General features: G+C 48.3%; 1 protein-coding gene across 2 annotated transcripts in view; it reads left to right on the top strand.

Moving 5' to 3' along the window:
* Window positions 1–16488, top strand: part of CCDC126 (coiled-coil domain containing 126) — a 42202-nt gene extending 25714 nt beyond the window's left edge. For both annotated transcript variants that reach the window (XM_063452370.1, XM_063452371.1), the window contains exon 3: window positions 15711–16488. In XM_063452370.1, coding sequence (XP_063308440.1) covers window positions 15711–15898 — 188 coding nt within the window. In that variant the 3' untranslated portion in view covers window positions 15899–16488. The remainder of the gene's footprint in view (window positions 1–15710) is intronic.
* The last annotated feature ends 145 nt before the right edge of the window (window positions 16489–16633 follow it).

Raw genomic sequence — 16633 nt, 5'->3', positions numbered from 1 at the left:
AGACCACCACTTCTGATGATGTCAGAGGCAAAGAGGGCCAGAGACTGCAGTTGCAAACTTGAATTCAAGTAAGATTTTACTATATTTAGTAGACAATAGGGTCGGGAATACATGTATGTGTTACTGGCCCTATAGTGTTCAGTTAAGGATTTATTTTGTTTGTGTTTCTTTTTTTTTTTTTTTTTTTAATTCTTTATTTTGAGTGTGCAAGGAATAACAAAGCGTCAAACAATGCCACAACAGCATGAATAAGTGCGTGAGAAACACATAAGGTTACATATGTGGCTCCTAGGTGAGGCACATTTTAAAATATTGTTATGCAGGGCTGCATTATATATTACAGTAGCGTCATTTTAAACATGTAGTACAAGCGTATTCAAGCTTAATTAGCAAGCATTTGAGTTAACCTAATCAGTAGGGTTACGTTCAGATTGCTAGTACAATGGCTGTAACTTTAAAATTATGGTAGGACATTCAATGACAAATAAAAATAACAATAAATTCTAAATTCGAATCGTGCTCCGGTTGCAGTCTTGGGTGCTCTCTTAAGCATGCTAAATCAGCTGGCTATTAGTTTAATTTAGGCGAGGTTAAGGAGGTAAAATATGTGAGTGTTACATGCCACCTTGAAGGTTTAGCGAGTGCCCTGTGGTCATCTGTATGTTCGAGCTTAAGCGTGCTATCTTAGTGGGTGTTGGGTTACATGAAGCCCGGAAAGTATGTTCAGACCATAAGCTTAACGTGCATACTGGCTGAATCTTTTAAGTGCGAGCGTAAGCTTGCCAGCTGTAGCTGGCTTTCGAGTAACCAAGATTTATGAGCGCATGGTTAGACGGCAATTTCAGATTGTTCCCAGTCTGTCTCGAGTCACCCAGGGTCATAAGAGTATAGGCTCGATATGCAACGTGTCCTTAGTTCTAGGCTTGTGCTTAAGCATGCGGAAGTAGCTGTCAGTGAGTTAAGTCAATTCAGAGGGAAACATGTGAACGATAACTAATAAATAAAACGTGCACTCTGGCTATAACTTCTGGAACTTGTTTTAGCATGTTAAATCTGCAGGCTGGGGGTGAAATCAAGATCGTAAGATTACCTTCCAGCCTTAAGTTCGGCGTGTGTTCTGAGTGTGTGTGGTCTGCTGAGTGTGTCTGCGGTCTCTGCGTTCCCCTAAGTGATGTGTGTCCCTGTCCGGCCCTCGGTGTGGGTGAGGAAGCCTGGCTGTTGTGTAGGCGCTAGAGATCGCATGCAGGGCATGTGCGATGGGGTCACATGTGAACTAAATGCGCTGCGTGTTATGTTAGGCTGGGGTTCGGGAAAGACCAGCGTTTCCGAGACGTTGGTAGCGAGGAAGGGAAGACGTTGCATATATATATCTACGGCAAAACAGTGTTTGCTAAACCTTTACACAACCCCCCCGAGCAGCTAATATCCCAGTCACAACCCAGTAAAACCCCGTCTCCGCTCCTCGCGGTGAGTTCCAACAGCGGCTACGGTGGCTGGCAAGTCTGCAGCCCCGTTCATGTAGTGGCAGTGGCGTATGGGTCAGTTGGCGGCTTCCTGGGCACAAACTCCGGGGCATCCACGCTGTGGCTCCCCAGCCGTTGTGCACGGCCAGCAAGGTGTGGTGCCAGACCGTGTGGGTCCGTGGGAATGTTCAGATGCTGTATCGTCTCTACGGCCTCTTGGGGGTTGTGGACTACGTACTTGGTTTCTCCTTTGCTTATGGTGAGGGTGCGGTTCGGGCCCCAGCGATACTGGATTTGGTGTAGGCGTAGTAGGGCTGTATATGTGCTTAGAGATCTCCGCCAGGCCAGCGTTCCCGCGGACAGGTCCGTATAAAAAGAGAGGGTCATCCCCTCAAAGGGGTAGGAAGACTGTCCCATTGTGGCCCCTAGGACCATCTTCTTTTCTCTGGCCGTTTGGAATTTTAGTATTAAGTCCCCTGTGGCAGTTTGTGGGGCTTTTGCGGACCGGGGTATGCGAAATAGATCCTCAAAGATAATTGCTTTCGCTGCCTTGGGCGTCAGTAGTTCCACGAATAGGCGTCTGATGAGATGCAGTAGTTCAGTGTCCTGTATGGAATCCGCGACTCCTCTCACCTTGAGATTGTTGCGGTGGTACCTGTCTTCTTGGGCGGCCATTAAGGTTTCTTGCTGTATGGTTTTGTGTTGCAGATCTTTGATCGCTTTCTGCAGATCCGTGATCTGGACGAAGTTGCTGGCAGAGGAGGTCTCCACCCTGCTCAGCCTGTCTGTAATGCCTTTTGATGTCCTCCCTGATTAGGGCCACATCGGCTGAGATCTTCTGATGGTGAGCTGCCATGAGGTCTCCAATTGCCTCCATGGTTACTGGGGTGGGGGCCTTAGTGTGTGGCGGTCCCCTTGGTTGTGAGGGAGTCAGCATGGAGTCTCCCCCTCCTTCGTCCGACGACCCCTCCGTGAAGTCCGAGCATCCACCGTGTAGGGACTCCATTTTGGCGCCTCCTGCCTCGTGTGCCTGCCGCCATAGTTCCCCTATGTCCATTCCCTGGCGGGGTCTGTCGGGCTTTGCCTTTTTAGTTTTCCGCCCCATTCGACTCTCCTGGATCTCAGGGTGGTCTCCGGGCTTGGTTTTGTGCGGATTTGGGTGTTGTAAAAGTCGTTTTTAGTTGGTTTTTCAGTTGTTTGCCCTGGAGCTCTGTGGCCATGCGACCGTTCGCTTTGGGCGCTTGGCTCCACCTCCTTTATTTATTTTTTTAATCTGGCATTGCAGCCATGTTTTGTCAGACTTCACTGTTATCGGACCAACTGTGCTCAACCCAAGATGCCTGTGGCTGTAGGTTTATACAAAGCAATCACAGCATCCGCTCGGTCAGATAAAAAAAATCAATATACATAATGGAAAAAATTGTTTCACTAAAGGTAATACGCTTCAAATACACGGTAGCTAAATAATACAATGCTAAATAGAAAGGATGACGGCAATTCTCTCAGAATCCTCACAAACCGGCTACTACACACTTCACTTTGGCTGCACTCTCAATTAATTCCATTGCATATGTTTGTGGGACTATATAGAAAGTTGCCCATTTCCCACAAGGTAGAATTATTATTTTTTTTTTACAATCTTTATTTTCATTTTATCATTTTGTCACAGAATAGTGTGAATGTGATAATCAATCACATCAATTGTAACTTCGTATTTCTGAAAATCTTAACAATATGCGTAACCTTCTTACAGTCATTCTCTAGTTAGGCTTCTCCAACAGTATTTCAATAGTATCCAGTATATGCTTTAGATTGTGTAGCATATGATCGGATTTCGAGGTGCATGGCTCCTCTTGCTTACATTGTGCACTTTAAAGCACTTATGGCGTGCGTTCTAAGATTAGGGTGTGAGGAGGGGAGGATGTCCCCCCCGCGGGCGGAGGAGCGTGCCCCCTCGCGCCCCTCGCGGCTGCCAGCGTCTTTCCTCCTCAATTGCCCACGCCTCCCCCTCAGGGCCAAGGCAGAGCCGGCCATCCCGGTTTCCTTCTGTCAAGTGCATTGGGTTGTGGTCCTAGTTCCCTCTTCGGGATATGAAGTCGATCCACGTTGTCCACGTCTGCAGGTATCGTTCTGTGGTTCCCCTCAGGGATGCTATGAGTGTCTCCATCCGTGAGTCTCTTCTACCTTATCCATCCACTGTTGGAGATTGGGGACCTGTGTGGTGCGCCATCTGGCTGGGATGAGCAGTTTGGCTGCGTTTAGTAGGTGTTTCGTGAGTGATTTTTTTTTTATATCTCGATATGGGCATCTCTGTATGGTGGAGGAGCATCTGAAGTGGCTGTAGCTTATTGTCGGTATCCAGTATTTCCTTAATCCGTGTGTGTGTCCAATACGGAGCTATTTTTTTACAGGACCACCAAATGTGTAAGTCCGTCCCTACTGCCTCCTCGCATCTCCAGCATGTTTCGGAGGCGTCAGGGTTCATCCGGTGTAGCCTCTCAGGGGTTCTATACCATATTGTCACCAGTTTGTAGTTGAGCTCCTGGTGTTTAGAGCTCATAGAGCTTTGGTGTGCAAGTATGTGGATTTTCGTCCACTGTTGTTCCGTAAGCGTGACTCCCGTGGCTTCCTCCCAGCGTGCCATGTATCTCGCGGGTTCAGGGCAGACTGCCATTTGGAGCAGAGCGCATAGCGTGGAGACGCCCCTGCATAGGTGTGTTCGGGCCCTGCAGAGTTCCTCGAACTCCGTCAGGCTCCTGTGAAACAGGCGTCTTCCGCGATGTGATGTGTAGTATGCTTTTATTTGGAAGTAGCGGAATCTCTCCAGACCTGTCGGGGCTCTATCTGGTAAGAGGTCTGGGAGTTGTTTTAGGGCGTCTGCCGCACACTATTGTTGCATGTGCGTAAAATCCGTTGCTCCGAGCGTCTTGATGTCCTGTGGCTTGAGGCCACCAGCTACATTGGGGTTGTGAATGGTTGGTGTCAGCGGCCGTGATGTTGTGGTTAGCGAGAGTTTGGTTCTTATGGAGTACCACGTCTGCAGAGCCGCCCATATGAAAGGGTGGATCCGTGTCTGCTCACTCCTCGGGGGCCCGTCCAGCCAAACAGCTGCCAGGAGCGTCTCCTCCGTCTGCACCAGCTCCATGCGTATCCAGATCTTGTCTGTCTTCAGTGCATGCCAGTCCACTACGTGGTGTAGGTGTGTTGCCCAGTAGTAGGTCAAAATGGTGCGGAAGAACAACGTCGGAATTTTTATCTGGAGTGTCTGGAAGAGGTACAGCAGGCGCGGGAGGAGGTTCATTTTAATAGCGTTCATTCTGCCAAACCACGACACACATAGGCTAGCCCATCGTGTCAGGTCATGTTTCAGCGTGAGTAGCATTGGGGCAAAGTTGTGCGCGGAGGGCTGGGTCAGGTCCGCGGAGAGCCATATCCCCAAGTATTTAAGTTTTGTTCGGCACCATGTGAACCTGAACCGAGTTTGTAGGTGGGCGATTAGAAGTTCCGTCAGTGAGATGGGCATGGCTTCCGACTTATCTGCATTCAATTTCATGTTCGATATGAGCCTGTACTCCGCAAAGGCTCGCAGCAGATTCGGAATGGAGACCAAGGGGTCGCTGATGAAGAACAGCATGTCGTCAGCATATGCGGCCACCTTGTGCGTCGTGCCCCTCATGGTGTAACCCCCCTATTCCCCCATCCCGTCTGACCGCCCCCAGGAACAGTTCCAGGGAGAGGGCAAACAGGAGGGGGGAGAGCGGGCAGCCCTGTCTCGTCCCATTTCGTATAAAAACTGGAGCGGAGAGAACGCCGTTGACCCGTACCCTAGCAGTTGGGGTCGTGTATAGTGAAAAAATCCAGGTCATCAGGTGCGGTCTGAAACCCATAGCCTGTAGCATAGCCTTCTTATACCTCCAGTCCACCCGATCGAAAGCCTTCTCTGTGTCGGTGGAGAGCAGTATGAGCTTCTATGCGGAGCTCCCGGCCGCGTGAATGATGTTTAAAGCACGGATGGTGTTGTCCCTGGCCTCTCGACCAGGGATGAAGCCAACCTGATCGGGGCTCACCAGTTCCGGGAGAGCATTACTGATGCGGGTGGCAAGTATCTTCGTGAAGAGCTTTAGATCTGCATTTAGAAGTGAGATCGGTCTGTAGCTGGAGCAGCTGGCTGGGTCCTTACCTTCCTTTGGGATGACCGCTATCGTCGCTGCTAGGGAGTCCCGTGGGAGCGTCCCTCCCTCCAGGAGGGAGTTAATGCCATTAAGGAATCTGGGCAGCAGCACTTCCCCAAATTCCTTGAGATATTTGACCGGCAACCCGCCCGGGACTTTGTTATGCTTGGATCCTTTTAGTGCCGCCTGGAGCTCCTCTAGCGATATGGGTGCTTCCAGCTCCTCCGCCGCCTCTTGGCTTAGCGTTTTAGTGACATGCTCCTGTAAGTACTCCGATATCCGCAAGTCCCTATGGTGTATCGATTCTGGGGTAGTCACGGTGGGTAGATTATATAAGGTCTCATAGAATTCCCGGAAGGATTCCACTATTCTATCCGGCATCTGGGTTGTTGTCTGTTCTTTAGTTCGGATTTTGGTGATGTGACACATGAGTCTCCTCTTTTGGAGCATTCTGGCTAGTAGGCGGCCGCATTTATCCGAATATTCATAAAAGAAGCGGTGGGACCTGCGAATAGTATGTTGCAGTTTCCGTTGTTAGATGTCACGAAGAGTCTTCCTGGTGTCCAGTAGGGCCTTGTAGTCCTCTTCGGATTGCGTGGCCTTATGTGCCTCCTCCAGTTCTGAGATCTGTTTGTAGAGCTCCTCTGTGCACCTCTGCTGCTCTTTCTTCCTCTGGGTGCATATTTTGATTAGCATTTCCCGGATCACGCACTTATGTGCCTCCCATAGGGTAAGGGCTGGCATGTCAGGGGGTTCATTTTCTTCGAAGAATGTGGTTAGTGTTGTTCGGAGTTCCGTGACAGTGGTAGCATCCGTCAGGGTTGATTTCGTCCATCCTCCATTGTCAGGTTCTGGGCCGGAACAAGGGGGACTTGATGCATGTCAGTACAGGGTAATGATCGGACCAGCCCCAGTACAGGGTAATGATCGGACCAGCCCAGTGGACGAATCTCAGACGAGACGAGCAAGTGGAGGAGCTCCTGTGCCATGAAGATATAATCCAGCCTGCTGTACCGTTTGTGTAACGTGGAGCAGTAGGTGTGAACTCTATCACCCGGGTGTAGGGCTCTCCAACAGTCCACCAGGCCTGCCCCGCGCAGTGTGTCCCTTATGTCTTTTAGACCATGAGGCGGATAGGAGCTGACCCCTCTAAAGGTGTTGAGTCTGGGCTCGAGCTTTTTTGGCTGTTTGGTGGTTCGCGAAGAAGCCCTGGGCATATTTTGTGTCTCTCAAGTTCGGGTCCCGGTCTCCTCGGAAGTTGGTTTCCTGTAGGAACGCGACTGATACCCGTTCCGTCCAGGGGGTGCGTAGCAGGTGTGACCTCCGTTTGGGCGCGTTCGTTGTTGGACCACAGCCGGTCCCATGGTGGGCGCTGGGGAGGGGGGAAAGAACGGTGTCAGACAGACACTGGGGGTGAATGCCTGGTTTTGGCCGTGAGTAGAGATCCGTTAGTGGGTTTACGTAGACTTGACACCTGTGGTGGGGGCGTCGTGCAGGGCACCTTCTAGATAGTGTTCCGCACTCCCCCCACCAGTTCGGGGAAGATGTTTGTCTGTGGGTACCTGACTTAGACTGCACCTGCGCAGGAACTGCTGTGTATATTGTGTACCCTGCTGTCGAGTGATCAGCAGGTATAAGTTATGTTCCTAGTGAGAGTGGGTCGTTGGCTCTCTCTAGCTTTGTTTGGATGGGCATGGGCCCCTGTTCTTAGTCGTGTGGGTGCAATGAGGGGGTGAGGCCAGTCTGCTGGTGCGGGGTGACCCTTGGGCTGTGGTAACTGACTGTTTAGTGCGCATGCTCAGGGTGGGTCACTCGCTTCAGTGTCCTCTATTGTGGGTCTATGCGGCCTACAATGCCCCCAGACGCTCACTCCCCCCTCCAGACCTCACAATTACTCTTTCGCCGCAGGCAGGGCTCCCTCGGATCCCCCCCTCCTTGCTGCCATCCTGTCGCATTGGTCCAAGTGCTATATGTGCGCACTCAAGCCTGAGCTCATCGGGTGCATCTGTTCCTAGGATTTGCTGAAATAATGCTACCAGTGTGGCTTGTAGCGGTTCTGCCTCCGTCTCTGGCAGCCCGCGGATGCGGATGTTGTTGCGTCTGCTTCTATTTTTAAGATCTTCGACTTGCCTGCGGAGGGTAAGAAGCATATTCCCCTGTCTCGTCGCCGCCACCTCTGAGGCCCTGTGTTGCTGCTCGCATCCGTGGGCCGCCATCTCCACTTCCTCCACCCTCTGTTCCAGCGCGTTCAGGTATTTGCGTAGGCCTGCTAATTCCTCCCGTAGGGCCGCTCGCATTTCCCGGACCAAGGTGCCCGTGTCTGCTTTGGTCAGCATTCTCTCTGAGATCTGCGTGAGATCTTCCCCTTGCTCGCTGCTCGGCAGGGATTCCCCTGTACTCTCCGAGCTCGGAGAGGCAGGCGCCATTTTTGTCGGCGTGTGAGGGGCCTCGCAGGTCCGATGGCGTCGCAATGTATTCGTCCATCAGGTCCCGTATTTCGCCTTGGGGAGCTCACTGCAGCCGTCCCCGAGACTGGTAGCTTTTTATTCCGGACCATCACCTCTCGTGCAAGGGCTGTATTTTGCTTTTTTGTCGGCCAGGGGTGCGGAGCTCCTTTACCGAGCGTCCTGCACCATGCTCGTCCAGGCCACGCCCCTCTAGAAATTGAATATATTGCCAACACGTGTGTAATAAGTCTATCACTCCCTTTTCACTTGCACAAGTGTTTATATTTTTTTTTTTTTTTTTTTTTTAAATCACCTATGTAAGCCTTTATCACTGAATTAGAAAATGAAAACTTGAGTGAATGTCCGTTACTGACATACTCACCAATTCCCTCATCCAAGCAAGTACAATGTTAGTGATTGACTGGATTAGGCTAAAAGGATCCACTCCACTCACATATTGTACTTTAACTTGTTTGTATGAAGTGTTTTTGTTGTTTTACAAAAAAGAGCAGATTTTTTTTTTTATAAATTAGCCTTGTTACACCCCCTGGCTACCAACAACAACCAGTTCTGTTACGTCTTGTTTTGTTTAACTCAAATTAGTTAAACTTTCTAGTGCAGAGGCATCAATTGGGGCACCTGCCTTGAAAAAACTTCTCAGGGAGATGCCTTGAGAAGTCTGTGATTGGACAGCTACAGATAATCTGTTTTTAGAATGTTATTTTATTTTTTCTCACTGTTGTAAATGTAGATGTATTGTGTGTGTGTGTGTGTGTAGTAATATAAATATAATATTATACTACACACCTGTACAGACCCACTGTAGTAGGTTCACAAATTAAAGCGGCACTGTCATGCCGAATTCCGTTTTTTTTTTTAACCCCCCTCCCGCCTCAACTACATCCAATCGACCCCCTAGTCATCCCCAAATGCCCCTATGCCCCCCACATTACCTATTTTTTATTCTTTATTTTCTGCCCGATCTTTATTCAGGGCGCCGCCATCTTTGTGTGGGTAGGTGAAGTCCCTGTGGGACACGTCATCTGCCCACACTAGATAGCCCTGAGATTCCCGCACATGCCCAGTGAAACACCTGGACATGCGAACGGGAATTTCACCTATTCATTCATTCATCAGACAGACGAATGAATGAATAGAAAAAATCAGACGAACAAACTAACACTGAGTATCAGTGTTCGTTTGTTCGATCAGTTTATTACAAGGAGGGAGCTACCGGCGTGCAGCTCCCTCCTTGTAATATGTAACTATAGAAGCGGCAGGGAGCAGAGCTCCCCACCACTTCATAAGCCCCCCAGGTCCCCCCCTCACTCTATGGGGGTCAATATGACCCCCATAATAGCACAAGGGAGATTAAAATCTCCCCAATGCCCCTACTCGCTATACCGCGAGTAGGGGCATGTCCACTAAACAGTGAGCAGCCTCTGGCTGCTCACTGTAAAAAAAAAAAAAAAAAGGGTAATAAGGGGGGGACGGGGGGCCTACTGTCCTCCCCCGCCGGCCCCCACCCCTGGACGGCGGGTGGGGGCCATAATGGGAATGAGGGGGGACCTACTGTCCTCCCCTCAGGCCCCCACCCCTGGGCGGCGGGTGGGGGCCATAATAGTAATAAGGGGGGGGACCTACTGTCCTCCAGCCCCCGGCCCCCACCCCTGGGCGGCGGGTGGGGGCCATAATAGTAATAGGGGGGGGGGACCTACTGTCCTCCCCCCCCCGGCCCCCACCCCTGGGCGGCGGGTGGGGGCCATAATAGTAATAAGGGGGGGGGACCTACTGTCCTCCAGCCCCCGGCCCCCACCCCTGGGCGGCGGGTGGGGGCCCTAATGGAAATAAGGGGGGGGGGACCTACTGTCCTCCCCCCCCCGGCCCCCACCCCTGGGCGGCGGGTGGGGGCCATAATAGTAATAAGGGGGGGGGGATCTACTGTCCTCCCCCCCCCCCGGCCCCCACCCCTGGGCGGCGGGTGGGGGCCATAACGATAATGGGGGGGGACCTACTGTCCTCCCCCCGCCCCCACCCCTGGGCGGCGGGTGGGGGCACTAAGTAAATCCCCCCCCCCCCATCATGGTGACTAGGGGTGCCCAAGCCCCTAGTCACCCACCCCCCACCCAAATAAAAAATGCCCCTACCTACCCCCCTCACCCTAAAAAATAGTGAGGGGGGAATAAAATTGCTAACCTGTAAAGTAAAATTAAACTTACCATTCGACGTCTTCTTTTTTCTAAAATCTTCATTTTTCAGCCCCAAAAAAGGCCAAATAAAAAACCATCATAGCCGTCGAACTAAAAATAAAATAAAAAACCCGAGCGCAAAAAAAAAAACCCGACGAAAAAGAAAAAACCCGAGAGCACAAAAAAATAATCCATCTTCACCCATGGAGGGCTCCGCGCAGACTGAGCTCCGCAGGGCGGGGCAAGGCTTATAAAGCCTTGCCCCGCCCTGCAATTAGCCTAAGAACACTCTGATTGGTGGGTTTAAGCCAATCAGAGTGCTCTTTGTCATTTTACAAGCGTGGGAAAGTTCTTTGGAATTTTCCCACGCTTGTAAAATGACACAGAGCACTGTGATTGGATGGCTTGAAATCCATCCAATCACAGTGCTCTGTGTCATTTTACAAGCGTGGGAAAGTTCTTTGGAATTTTCCCACGCTTGTAAAATGACACAGAGCACTGTGATTGGATGGATTTCAAGCCATCCAATCACAGTGCTCTGTGTCATTTTACAAGCGTGGGAAAATTCCAAAGAACTTTCCCACGCTTGTAAAATGACACAGAGCACTGTGATTGGATGGCTTGAAATCCATCCAATCACAGTGCTCTGTGTCATTTTACAAGCGTGGGAAAATTCCAAAGAACTTTCCCACGCTTGTAAAATGACACAGAGCACTGTGATTGGATGGATTTCAAGCCATCCAATCACAGTGCTCTGTGTCATTTTACAAGCGTGGGAAAGTTCCAAAGAACTTTCCCACGCTTGTAAAATGACAAAGAGCACTCTGATTGGCTTAAACCCACCAATCAGAGTGTTCTTAGGCTAATTGCAGGGCGGGGCAAGGCTTTATAAGCCTTGCCCCGCCCTGCGGAGCTCAGTCTGCGCGGAGCCCTCCATGGGTGAAGATGGATTATTTTTTTGTGCGCTCGGGTTTTTTCTTTTTCGTCGGGTTTTTTTTTTGCGCTCGGGTTTTTTATTTTATTTTTAGTTCGACGGCTATGATGGTTTTTTATTTGGCCTTTTTTGGGGCTGAAAAATGAAGATTTTAGAAAAAAAGAAGACGTCGAATGGTAAGTTTAATTTTACTTTACAGGTTAGCAATTTTATTCCCCCCTCACTATTTTTTAGGGTGAGGGGGGTAGGTAGGGGCATTTTTTATTTGGGTGGGGGGTGGGTGACTAGGGGCTTGGGCACCCCTAGTCACCTTGATGGGGGGGGGGGAATTTACTTAGTGCCCCCACCCGCCGCCCAGGGGTGGGGGCGGGGGGAGGACAGTAGGTCCCCCCCCATTATCGTTATGGCCCCCACCCGCCGCCCAGGGGTGGGGGCCGGGGGGGGGGGAAGACAGTAGATCCCCCCCCCCCCCTTATTACTATTATGGCCCCCACCCGCCGCCCAGGGGTGGGGGCCGGGAGGGAGGACAGTAGGTCCCCCCCCCTTTTTTCCATTAGGGCCCCCACCCGCCGCCCAGGGGTGGGGGCCGGGGGCTGGAGGACAGTAGGTCCCCCCCCCTTATTACTATTATGGCCCCCACCCGCCGCCCAGGGGTGGGGGCCGGGGGGGGAGGACAGTAGGTCCCCCCCCCCCCTATTACTATTATGGCCCCCACCCGCTTCCCAGGGGTGGGGGCCGGGGGGGAGGACAGTAGGTCCCCCCCCCCCCTTTATTACTATTATGGCCCCCACCCGCCGGCCAGGGGTGGGGGCCGGGGGGGAGGACAGTAGGTCCCCCCCCCTCATTATCTTTATGGCCCCCACCCACCGCTCAGGGGTGGGGGCCGGGGGGGGACGACAATAGGTCTCCCTCCCTTATTTTACTTTACGGCCCCCACCCGTCATTTAGGGGTGGGGGGCAATATTTTTTTTATTTTTTTTCTACAGTGAGCAGCCACAGGCTGCTCACTGCTTACTAGACATGCCCCTACTCGCGGTATAGCGAGTAGGGGCATATTATTTACTAATACTAAGTAATCTTTACTTAGTATTAGTAAAGTTGGCTGAAAGACCAATTCAGGTCTTTCAGCCTTTTAGTAGATAGCTCCCTGATACCGTGGGAATTAGGGAGTTATCTACTAAGCGGCTGCAAGATGCAGCCACAGCAATGAATAGGATCGGAGTTTCATTCATTTGAATGAAATTCCGATCCGAACAAAGTACCGAATTGCATCCCAACACCAATGGAGAAACAGTGCTCATTCTGTTAGGATGCAATTCGGCAGTTTTGCCGGCGTTCTGTCTAAGTGACAGGACTTTCGGCAATACTGACAGGAAGCATTGTGGGAACAGGGAGGAAAGCTAGGGATCATGGGAAAATTGCTCTGACCAGCGGAAATGAAGCACACTTTGCTCCTCCGCTGGTCAGAGCTGGTCAAGCGGAGGAATCCCATAAGACAAAGAGTCCCTACTTTGTCTTATGGTTTTAAAGAAAACTAAAGAAGACAGGAAGAAAAGAATAACAGATCCTGAGAGAGGGGGAGAAGAGGAAGAGATTGAGGAAAGGTAAGTTCGGCATGACAGTGCCGCTTTAAGTCTGCATTGCAAAACTAAACCATTCACATTTTGAACTTATCCCCCCCCCCCCCCCCCCCACACACACACTCTTAAGGGGTTAATGATCATCCACAGGATGTCACACCCATCTACATTCACTGTATGCAATTATTCTCCCCCCTCTCCCCCCCATAAACAAATACTGTACAACTTTTTACAGTTTCGATGTCATTTTAACCACAATGGCTTGTTTCCCTCAAGGTTTTGAAACCTCCTAACAGTTGTATATTCTTTAATGTATAGTTTGGGGAAGTTCTGTGAATTGTGAAAAAATAACCTTAAGCAGTCTTTTAGTAATATATACGCTATTTGCCCCATCTTTCCATACAGACACATACGTTTTTTTGTTTTTGTTTCCACATTGCATATCCTGACAGACAGCACCAAGGCTCTGCAGCAATAGCGGCAAAAGCTGCTGTCCAAACCAAAATACGTAATTAAAGCTCATTTTACAAAGCTGATGGTCGTGGTCAGTTGAGGGTGTAATGGGATATTTTACTTGAATGTTGTAGCTCACAATGGCACAGCCATCTCTTCACCAGGAGGTTCACATGCAGACACTTGCCTCACTGTCTTACTCTCGAGCAAGAGTATAACACTAAGGTTATAACTGGGGTGCCCAAAAGTTAGATTCCCAGATGTTTTAAAACTACAGCTTCCATGATGCATCGTCATTCCAAAATCATCGTCATTCATTAGTTCTACAACATCTGGGGATCTCCCTTTTGGGCACTCCTGGTGTAAAAGATCCTGCAGGATTATCTGTACAGCAAGTTGTGCAAGAAGTTTCCTTTCCCACAGACATTCCTAGCGATTGCTGTTGGGAATTGACATAACTGTACTTCTGACTTGACCGGAAGTCAAATGAATCCCTACTTTGATTTATACAGGCTGTGTAATGAAATTAGAATGCAATCAGTGGATTTCTGAGTATTTCATATAGATGAAGTGACAGCTACTTAAAGTAGATGAAATGTCTAGAAAAAAACATGCATATGCCACTAAACAAACCAGACGTACACACTTGCATTCTGTATGGTTCTATTGAGAGTTCATAAGGTATAGGTTTGTTTTAGATAGAGGCAAGAGGTTAAGATTATAATTAATGAAGTACCGATTGGGTTTTAGAGGATAAGGTAATAAATTGTGGTTTTAGGAACCTGGTGTACTTTTATTATAATATACCAGCCCCATTCCAAGTGACCTTTCAGAATAGGCTGCTAAACAGGACAAAGCATACTACGAGGACAATGAAAGACTGCAGCATGATTGATCAGGTATCCTTCATTTACTTTGGCCAGCACTTGAGAAAACCATTCTATTCTACAGAAATACTTTGCAGGTGTATTGGGAATATAATTAACCAGTAATTGGCCAAAACAACTAACTATGAACTGAAAGTTAATGCTAACCAGAATATTGCAATAAACACCACTCATCAGTAACGCTGGTATGCTTTCTTAATGGAACGTTCTTATTACCATACTCACAGCCACTTTAAAGGAACACTATAGTGTTGAGAATCACTGTCTAGATCAGGGGTAGTCAACCTGGTCCCTACCACCCACTAGTGGGTGGTTTGGAATTTCAAGTGGGTGGTGGTGAGTTCTGCAGAAAACGCCCAGTTGTCCTCGATGGCTGTAGACCAAGACCGGCAATGGAGATCCTTTCATCTCCCCTGTTAGCCCATGCAGAGCCAGCCTTGCTGTAAGCCCTCTCTGGCTGTTGAAGATATAAAAGATCTCCCTCACCGGTCCGCTGACACTTAGTTCCAGCGGAGCGAAGGGCTTGGGAGGCTCTGTGTTCCTCCCGCAAGCAGGCTGTTTGGAACGTTGCCGCGCATTACCATGGCAACGCTCCGATACAGTGCTATGCTCACAGAAGGAAAGAAGAGTCAGACTGCAACTGCAGGCTAAAGTGAACATGCCAGCAGTGGACCACCAAGGCTTGCATCATTATGCCCCCCCATTATGTCCATTTAAGATAGATTTTCACATCTCTCCCACCTACATGCAGCATAGACCCTATGCACTCTTCACACATGCGCGCACACTGTTATAGGAAAGCTTTGAGAGGCTATTGCACATATGCGGAAAAATGCAGCGTTGCGCTAAAACTGAATTAATGCAGCTCTATAGGGAATGTTCAACGCCTCCATGCAGAGCTTGGAGACGCTGAAATCCAGTGCTGCATACTGAAGGACTGTCACCTATATGTGTTCCTACGCAGCAATGTAAACACGGCCTATTCCCTGAAACGGCAGTGTTTACATTGCTGAGCCTGCAGGGACAGGCTATAGCCACCAGCTCCTCTACATTAAGCTGTAATGGTTCTGGTGACTATAGTGTCCCTTTAATTCTAAGCACCAAAAACTGTTACATATTAATGTAGTTGTTTTAGTGCATAAACCTTTTCGATTGTGATCTCGTTTGGGCAGAGCCATCGTCACCTACTGTATGTCATACACTTCTTATTAGAATTCTATGTTTGTCTTGTTTACCTATTGTACTGCGCTGCCGAATATGTTGGCACTATAAAATTATTTTAATTATGATAAAATTGCAGCAATATTAATTATAAAAACATTTAAGAAATCCTGTTGTGTAAAGTTATCCCAAAGAAAATATAAGAGCAAATGATTACATAGGAATAGACCTTTGTATATATTTGAAAAACTGGGTCAAATGTTTACTTACTCTTTCTATGATTCCTATTACAAAGTTTAAAAAGGACATTTTATCGTTTAAATAAACAGTAATATATTTGCATTAGCTGTGCAGCATGTGTATATATTACTCTTCATTTATATATATATATTTGTATTTTTTTCTCTCTCCACTTTTTATACAGCTGACTTGAAGAGAACAATTGCAGTACTTTTGGATGACATCCTGCAACGCCTGGGAAAACTAGAGAACAAAATAGATTGCTTTGTGGTAAATGGCTCCTCTACCAACAGTACTAGTGGCAGTCCAAGTGGCAATCTGGTTCCATTAACAACAAGTAAACGCATCAATAACCCTGGAAACAGAAGATAGCAATAAAGAGACAACTAAAAAACTAAAAATTACACCTCCCAGGAAACATAACTATCCTTAATACTGACTTTTAAGTACAATTACAAACTGATGTTATTTAAATTCCGCTTTAATATTCTTGGAAATAAAGACTGCTGTATCATAGAGTGCTAAACACTGAGATCCAAACGATGGAACGTTGTAGAATGTAACGGTTACTTGCCATAATACATTTTATAGTAGATGGAGTGGGTATATACAGTTTGTGTAATATATATATTTTACTGTATATACACACTCAATACAGATAATGTTTTTAAATTTTGGTTTTTCTAGAAGGTAAGTGAGTCAAGTTTCAGTTTTGATGCTTTGTACTTAGTACTGTAAGAAATATTTTGGACTTATAAAATAAAGTGTACACTTGTAGTAGTATATTATATTTTGCTACACAGAGGATTTATGTTAAAGCTGAGGTTCTGAACGTGTGACCCAAAGAATGTATTTATTTGCACTATCTGTCAAATCATAACCGTAGAAGACTTGCTGTAACTCCTCTAATTTATGTGCGTGCACACACATGAAATAAAGATGGGAAATACTTAAAATAAAAAGGTTTGGTTTGTGTGAATTCCTAAATCCAGTTCATATGGTATGTGAATCTTAAATGATCATTGCACTGTTAGAAATACAAATGTATTTCTAATGCTATTGTGTCCTAGTTACTGTTTTGTGACCTGGCCAGCGCTTGCATGTTTA

This window comes from Pelobates fuscus, chromosome 4, assembly GCF_036172605.1.
Source record: "Pelobates fuscus isolate aPelFus1 chromosome 4, aPelFus1.pri, whole genome shotgun sequence".
Classification (NCBI taxonomy): Eukaryota; Metazoa; Chordata; class Amphibia; order Anura; family Pelobatidae; genus Pelobates; species Pelobates fuscus.
This window is presented reverse-complemented; position numbering and strand designations above follow the sequence as displayed.